The sequence below is a fragment of the Glycine max genome, chromosome 15 (genome assembly GCF_000004515.6).
Source record: "Glycine max cultivar Williams 82 chromosome 15, Glycine_max_v4.0, whole genome shotgun sequence".
Classification (NCBI taxonomy): Eukaryota; Viridiplantae; Streptophyta; class Magnoliopsida; order Fabales; family Fabaceae; genus Glycine; species Glycine max.
Genome location: NC_038251.2, coordinates 1,708,467 through 1,717,534, shown reverse-complemented (window position 1 = coordinate 1,717,534; position 9,068 = coordinate 1,708,467). Strand labels below are relative to the sequence as shown.

Genomic DNA, 9,068 nt, shown 5'->3' with positions numbered 1-9,068 from the left:
GAGGCGGGGTTGGTGGTGGTGGAGAAAAAGCGGGGGAGACTCGTTGAAGGAGCTCGTCAATCTTCATGGTCATAGCGTTCACAGACTCGCCCAGGTATAACTGCAGTTTGGCCAAACGACTGAGAGCGTCTTCAAGCTTATCGGGGGGAAAAGAGGTGCGATCGGAATCTGCCATGGGAGGAACAACGAGAGCACCAAAATTGATAGCAGTGCTCGTGTTCTGCAGCTGGCTTCGAGGGCCAGGGCCTCCGAGAAGAGAAAAGGAAGGTGAAGAAAAGGGGAAAACTCAGATAAGAGAAGGAATGTATTGTTCTTATTCCATTTGCTAGTTATTTACATATATTTATAATGCCAATTTGCTAAGGAATTATCCATATCATATCTATTATCATATCTTTTCAGGAATCTTGGCATAATATCCTAACGGTATACAATTCTGGATGTTTCCAAGCAAAGGACACCTGGACCTAGCAAATTCTGCACGTGTCAGCTCAGCCTCCTCTTACTAGTGTTTCTGCTCATCAAACATAGTCTCTTAAGTGCGTGGGTCTGATAATTCTTCTTTTAGCTTTCACTATTTGTACCCCTGCATTCGTATTTGCTGCTGCCTTCGTATTTGCTGTGTCTGCTTCTTCTGATGTTGCTATGTGTACCCCTGTATCCATGTTTGTTACGTCTTCTGTTTCTGTGATTGTTTCTCTGCTCCTATCAGTATAACTGGGCTTAATTTTTCATTTAGTAATAAAATTAAAAAATAAGGTACTTTCTAATTTCCTAGTTGATCTTAAGACATAGTGCCATGGAAAATGTCATGGGATTGTAACAAAGTAACGTAGCTTTTATGTAATATGGATATATATTGTCGTCATATAAAGGAAAAAGAAAACATTCCTGTAAGAATGATATATAAAAAATCAAATTAGACCTTTCACATTCATTACAAAATTTTGGAACACATATTGTCATCGTCATATCATATTCGCTGCTTAACCAAGTCTTAAGGATTTTAATCCCAAATTATTCAAAGATATAGAAACGTAAACCCTAGTATCTAAAGGTATATGCCTCATAATAATAATCTTTCAAGATTTTATAGTCAACAAATTAGTTTATTAAAAATCTAATTTTAGTCAACAAATTAAATAATTTAGTAAAATTGTGTTTATTAAATTAAATATGATGGCCAAATTTAAAGTTACAAAAATTACATTCATTCAAATACGAATGCAAAGTAAAAACACCAATTATGCGCCGACTGGCAAAGAATGGAGCTACATCCCAAGCACATTTCACGCACGTTGCTGGAATAATCTTGTCCTCTTGAAATTTAATGTCAGCAGATGCTATTGGCCTAAGGGCATCTCTAGTATTAGGGTTTAGTTTTCCTTTGCTGTGTTTCTTTATTTAATTTCATGCGCATAAAAAAGAAGTAAAAACACCAATGATCAATAATTATACATCGATATTCATTCCTCAGTATTTATTTTTCTTCTATTAACACACTTCATTTCAATCACCAAGCCTAAGCACACAGCCACATGCAGGACAAGTTAATTTAACATTTAAACAAGTATCACCCAGAAAACATAAGGGCAACATAAAGCGGCTATTCACTACTTGTGCGGCTTCACTTTCAATTGTGTGGCTTCATCTCCTTCTGACATTACAAGTCTTCAATCATACATTACTATCTTATCTCGGGCAAGCGTTTACCTGGCCTGGGGACTAAATTCGGTATTCAGATTCATGGTGACCGGTTTAACTGAATCTCTTGAATCAGGACCACCATATTTAGTTCGAGCTAATTCCATTGCTAAAGACTCCTTCAGTTCAGTCACTATCACACTTATGATTGGCCTTCTGTTGGGATTTGGAGATACACATGCTGCTGCTATTTCTACTGCTTTCCAAACCGAGTTATTATCAAAATCCCCTTCTAACCTTGAGTCAACAATGCTCTTGATATCACCTTTTGCAACCAAGGAGCTAACCCATTGACTTATGTGAGTCTTTTCTTGATTCTTTGTTATCACGGGTTTACTCGTGATTATCTCCAAAAGAACAACACCAAAGCTATAAACATCACTCTTCTCTGTTAATCTATTGGTTATGTAGTATCTGCAACACAATGTATGTAACTCAATTTCTTTTGTCAGAATTTACAGACATATACATACTCAGAATCATTATATTTTCTAAGAAAATGAAGGATAGGAATAGGACAATATAATTGAAGTACTCACTCAGGGTCCAGATAACCAGGAGTACCAGCAATAACAGTTGACACATGAGTGCTCCCGTCTGTTGGGATAATTTTGGATAGACCAAAATCAGATAATTTCGCTTGGAAGTGTTCATTCAACAAGATGTTTGTAGATTTTACGTCTCTGTGGATTATAGGCGGCTTGCAACCATTTTGCAGGTACTCCAATCCTGAGACCAAAAATATATATTGAGAGAGGAAAGGAGGAGTTCAGAAAAGACTAACTATACATGTACTCTCTAACCTGATGCTGCATCCACTGCTATACGAAGTCTGTCTTCCCAGGTGAAGAATTTTGTTTTGCTGCGTTTACCTGCAGAATCAAGTTTTATAACTTTCTGTCTAAAAGTCAGTCATACAATTGTCCAATATGGAAATATCCATATCCAGGGTTTCCGCTTACAAACTACTTAAAAAATTTGTTGCCAGAAATTTTAACAAGAAATTAACTTTATTTGGGAACTAACCAGTGATATGTTCTTGTAAGTTTCCATTATTCATGTACTCGTATATGAGAGCCTTATTGTCTCCTTCATTACAATAACCAACAAGGGAGATCAAATTTTTGTGATGAACTCTCATTAGAAGTTTAACCTGGAACTCAAAATCACAACCGCGTTTAACCTTATATATTTGTTTCTGGGCTCAAAAACGTAGTTCGAAGTGATTAAAAACTTACCTCTGCTTGAAATTGTTGATAACCATGAACAGACGATGGGGAAAGCATTTTCACTGCAACTGGAGTGTCATCGATATAGCCCAGATAAACTGTTCCAGATCCTCCTTTACCCACAATTGTATTGAAATTGTTGGTGATGTTAAGGACATCAGAGTATGAATATATCTGTTTTTTGGATTGCAGTAAGGAATCATCTTGTCCTGTGTATTGCGGTGAGATAGGACTTTGATCCTTCTCCACCATAGAAGCTGTTAAATCAAATATACAATAGTTTTGAAAACTAGCAGGTTACGAGTTTGTTTGGCAAATTATAAATAGAAATATTTTTATCATTGTAGGCGTCACCTTTGGAATTTCTCCTTTTAAGGGTCCGCAATATTGCTGCCACGGCCAGCAGAAGGATCACAACCCCACCAGCTGATGCTACTACGGGTGTAACAATGTTCTTTTTGTCCTCTTCCTCTCCCTTTTCTTTTTCCTTTTCGTTGCATTGACCAGATTCACAGAGATGTGGATTTTGGCCCACACTTGCATAAAAAATACAAAAGATTTATGTTTTAACTCTCAGTAAACCTTACAGGTCATCCATAATTTGGTGTAACCATGTCCGTTGAATTAAAATATCTAGAGCGATTAAGAGATAACCGCAAAACATTGGACATAGATAAAGAAGATTTACGTAAAAGACTAAAATACAACTAATCGGTAGTCATTGCGTTAAAAAATGACGATATTATGAATTTGAGAATTTTCAATAGGATCCATACCTTAGTGATAGGGAACCTTCCTTAGATTTTTCAACAAGTGTTGAGGGAATTGAACCGGAGAGGTTATTATTCTCCAAGTTCCTGCAAAAAGAGGAAAGCTTTAATATCCTTTTCTGTTTTCAAAATTCAGAGGAATCACATAGTTCCTGACATCAAGTATCAGTCCGGTAACTTACAAGATCTTCAAGTGTTGTAATTGAGACAGAAAATCAGGAACTTCACCGTCTAAGCTATTGTTTGATAAATCCCTGCAAAGAAAAAAACTTGGCCGTTTTAAGTATGTTTAAATCTTATTCTTGAGACATAAGTACATACCAGAAATAATAGAAACATTCGAAATAAGGGATTTTTCTAGTCTCGTCATTATTGGACCAGGTGAAACAAAATAAAATAAAAAAAAACTCACAACTTCTCCAACATGGTGAGATTTAAAATTGAAGGGTCTATCTTTCCTGACAATCCACTTGAAGATAAGTTCCTGTTTTGCACAACCGGTAGTTATTATATATGTTATCATCTCAGACTCAGTTTTCTAAAGCTATATGTTAAAATGGAAAAGATGACTTACAAGGTTATGATTCTTGGGGAGTCAACTACGGGATACGTACAATTCAGACCCTCCCACAAGTAGTCTTTCGGGCTGCATGGATCACCTTGCCAATCTCTTGTCACCCCATAAACAGACTTGATGGTTGTAATCGCATCAACTATTTTTTTTTTAATTGAAATGCAAATAAATAAATAAATTATTGTAAAAAAAGTGTAGATTAACTATATTAGTGTAAACCAGAGAAATGGATTTTAGATATTAAAAATCATTTTTTGTTTTCTTGGCATACCATCTCCTTGGTACGTATCTGGTTGCGGGAACTCTTTCACTCTGTAAATTTCAATGGCATTGATGATGGGAGGTAGGGTAGAAGTCTCGGTCATCACAAATGAAAAATTAATTTTTTCCCCACTGATGCCTGAAGTGCTATATATAGTATTGACACTGTGGTACCTAGGAGATATATTTTCAGTCCATGGATTTCCGTTCAGGGTGATGTTGAACTCTCTCGTCTGATTCTTTGCTAACACTTGAATCTCTGTGAAGTGCAAGTAAACATAGAATGAATCTTTTGGATCATCTGGCTTCCAGCTTATTACCAATGGAGCACTAACATTTGCTGGTGTAATTGCGGTGCTCATGACAACAGCTGGCGGTTTGTAGTCGTTCTGCACTAAAGAATCAGCATCAATCGGAAAATTTAGTGGTCTCCATGTATCTAGATCGGCACCGCTCCAGTAACGATCATAAACATCATAGTTGTACCTGTGAGAAAATCAAAGTAAGTCCAGTATAATAGATTCTTTTAATGCAAAAGATTTAATCCAAAACTTGTGCAATTTCACCTGTAGCCTCTGTTTGAACCTAAATCCACACGGAAGTCGGTTTCCAATGATCCAAATCGAGTTTCATAAATGTCAATTCTCAAAGTCCTCAACTCTATAGCTGATATAAATGGTGTCCCATGGCCTGTGTCAACCATACAGATATGTACGTAATCCAGTGAAGGTACATATATGATCTCAAAATCTAGACTAACGGATGCATTGTTTATGTTCACTGTAAGCCACCGGTTAGCCCCGAGAAGAAGATCAAACTTTGGTAACATATTTAAGCCATCATAATTTCCGTACAAAAAAGAAGCCCTGATCAGATACTTGGAGCCTCTTGTGATGTTTATTTTGTAGCAGTTCCTTTGTCCTTCCGGGAAGCTTCTGAGATTCCACACGTTTTGTAGAAACTGATCTCTGAGTTCAGGTACTATTGTCCTGCTCACACCAGTATTTATGAAATTTGCATCTGATGTATAGTTTAAGCCTGTATTCGGCACAGTAAAGTTCACACCTGCAGGAGCTCCGCAAGCTATGCTGATGAATCCTAAAACATAAAATGCATACATTATGCATGGGTCTTAATGCTTCAGCTAAACCTTTATTAGATAATGATATAATAATGAAGTTGATGTTTTAATTTGTTATCAAACCTGATTGATCCTGAGCTTGAATCAGAACGGCAAGAACTAGACATCCTAGAAAAGTAACTAGGAAACTCCTGGACATTCCCATTTCTTATCACCTTCTGCCTTGTGCCTTTGAAGTAGAATATGACAAATATATATCAGGTTGCTGTTATATATACTACAGATTTGTGTTTTGGCGGTAAATCTAACCAGTTTTTGTTCCTTTCCGTTTTAGTCTAATTACTCATTCTTCCATGCAGCTAGCCAGTATGACACTAGGTACATCCACTTGCTAGCTTTCTTTGAAATTCCTGTCATGTTCATCACTTGTCACTCATGCAGTTGCGTGCACCATTAAAATAATTCTACATTCACATGTCAAAGGATACAAACTAATAACAAATGAAAGAATTTATTATCAAATGAAAAATATTTGAGCTAACAAAGCTAGCTGAAGAAGGATCGAGGTGAAAAAAGCAGGGAACTTAACCTCGTGGTTTAGTAAATTATATATACAAATTAATCCACCTTGTAGAGCCAGAAAGATCCCATGTTAATCATTCTCTCAATTTGACGTTCCATTACAACTTACCAAAAATTCCATCTCTGAAGTGAACTTAAATTACGTACCTGTCAAACATTACGACAGGTGTTTTGGATGTCCTCCCCCGAAATTAAATTTTCAATGAAAATAATAAAAATAGAACTATTACTTTAAGTAATGCAGAAAAATGTTGTTCTAATGAGTTTGATAAAAGACCTAATAATCTGAAGTTCCAAACTATGAATACTTAAATGATGAAAAGAAAAGAGCATATAAACTTTAGGTTCGACATACTAAGTCAATATTATTTTTTACCACAACTTTTTTTTAAGGGTGAGGCCAAGTCAATATTTATTGCTATAACATTGGATCAACACTAATGAATGATATATTAATATTTTACTCGTTAAGTCTATCAAATTAAAATTATGAAAGGTTAAAATATATTTGTAATTCTTAATAAATATTTAAATTTTATGTTTGTTTAGTAACTTTTTTCTTTTTTTTATTTCTCATAAAAAAAATTATTTTTGATCATTGATATTTTTTTTTAGTGGTTGATAATTTAGTAAATTTTGTTTTTGTTCTTTGATAATTTTTTTCATTTGTTATTAGTCCTTTTAAAAAACATTCCTAACAAAAGAAAAAAATTATCAAAAAATAAATACAAAACTTGCAAATTTATGGGAGATTAAAAAAAGCACTAAAGACTGAAAATGAAATTATTATTTTATTAGAAATTTATTCTAAATTTTTTTTAGAGAAAACAAATACAAAATTCAAATATATATTAAGCATCAACAACATATTTTTAGCCAATTATTAAATACACCAAGTTTATAGAATAGCAAAATTTCTCTTCAAATCATTGTTGATATCTACTCTTTAAACTACTGTAATATAATTTTTCTCCAAGGACTAGGTTCTTCAATAGGTTTATCTAAAAAATAAGGTTCTTCAAAAGGTAATTTAAAATTTTCATTTGAATTATAGGCAAGAAGGAATACTGATTTTTAAACACGTTCATGTGAATAACATCTTAAATAACAGTGTGATAAATTCAAACTCGATTTAAAACATCTTACTAACAAATTTTATTTGGAATTCACTTTTTATTTTATTTTATTTTATTTTAATCTATGCTTAATTATCCATTTAGTTCTTATAGTTTTCAAACTTATCCCTTTTAGTTCATATAATTAATAAATAGATTTTTTAATCTTTAGAATTTACATTTTAATTTTCAAAAGGTCTCTATCGATAAATTTTTTATTAATTCCGTGAGACTCAAAATTCACTCATTAAACTTAGGGACTAATTTAAAAAAAATAACTTTAAAAACCTTTTGAGAATTAAAAGATAAATGATAGGGATTACAAAATCAACTTATTAAACTTTATAAACTAAAAAATCAACTTATGACTAAAAAAATAAGTTTAAAAACTGTAAAAACTAATAAATAATTAAACTGATAATCTATAATCTAATAGTATATGTATGAATAAATCTAAAGAAACTGTTCGCTAACATGCATTTAAGCGTTTTTTTTTTTTTACTTTTATTATGTTTCGTGGTACTAAAGAAACTGTTCGCTAACAATATAATTTTGCACTATTTAGTGGTACTATTTTATTTCATTTTATAAATGTTTACAAAAAAGAGGTCAAATAGTTTTTTTTTTTTTGAAACAGCTATGAACCAATTTATTAGAAATAAAGCTTAAGAATGGTATTTTTTTTATAAGGTGTAATATCCCAATTTTCGTAAACTAATTTAAAAATGATTGTTATTTGTAAATAAATAGAGTTTTAGAAAAAAAATGATGAGGTTTTATAATTAAATAAATAAGGGGAAATAACTTTATTAATTAAAATAATAATTTGAGAGAAAATAAAAAGGATATTTTATTATTCATTTGATGGAAAATAAAATAGAGTTTTTTTTTATAAAATAATAAAAATAAATAGAGTAAAAAATAGATCGTGAATACCCCTAGTTATAAATAGAAAAATGCTAGGTCAGACTCACTCCTCTGTCCCCTCCTCCGCCTCTCAATTTCGTTTTCCTTTTTCAACCTCTTTTCCCGCAGACCACCAAACATATCTCAAAAAAACAATGATCTCGGATTTATTTACCGTTGGATCATCGTGAAATTTAAGCACCAGGTTCGCAACCAAATTTCAAGCATTCTCACCGTTGAGAATTTTAAAATCATATATGAGCTTAGAGGAATACCCTTCGTATCGTAACCTTTTATTTTCTCGCAGAAATCCAAAATTGTCTCAGTAAAACTACTCTCCTGAATTGATTAACCGTTGGATTGTAGTAAAATTTGGATATGTTGTTGGAAATTCAATTTCTCACACTTTCACAATTTGGATATATTTTATTTATTTATATATGTCGGGTAGAGGGTGTCACATGATGTCCCAAATATCCAAGTCAATGATTAAACTAAATCAATTTCGTGTCAACTGATTCACATGTTTGTTTGATAATATGGTCAAATAATATTCATATTAATGAATTAATTTGCACACGTATATTAACCAACCTACTTTTCCCGTTCGGTCTGGTTATTTTGGATATTGAGTGTTACCCTTGTTATATGATAAACTACATGCGACAAGGTCAAATTTTTAAGGGTATGTCTGTCCTAAGATTTGCAATCAGCCATTTAGTATAATAAATCAGGCACTTTCTAATTCCCTAGCTCTGTAGCCACAGTGCGGTGGAAAATGTCATGGGATTATAACAACTAGCTTTTATTTGATATGAATATATAGTGTCATATATAAAGGAAAAT

General features: G+C 33.0%; 1 protein-coding gene across 1 annotated transcript; it reads right to left on the bottom strand.

Annotated features, from left to right (window-relative positions):
- Positions 1-1,395: 1,395 nt before the first annotated feature.
- LOC100781785 (LRR receptor-like serine/threonine-protein kinase IOS1) lies at positions 1,396-5,903 on the bottom strand. Its single transcript, XM_014768229.3, has 13 exons — positions 5,743-5,903; positions 5,105-5,636; positions 4,549-5,024; positions 4,278-4,416; positions 4,116-4,187; positions 3,886-3,957; positions 3,710-3,790; positions 3,288-3,469; positions 2,943-3,190; positions 2,731-2,857; positions 2,508-2,576; positions 2,244-2,433; positions 1,396-2,118 (listed from the first exon to the last, which is right to left on the bottom strand). Exons 1-13 carry the CDS (start codon positions 5,822-5,824, stop codon positions 1,710-1,712), a joined length of 2,679 nt encoding a protein of 892 aa, XP_014623715.1. The 5' UTR covers positions 5,825-5,903; the 3' UTR covers positions 1,396-1,709.
- Positions 5,904-9,068: the final 3,165 nt, after the last annotated feature.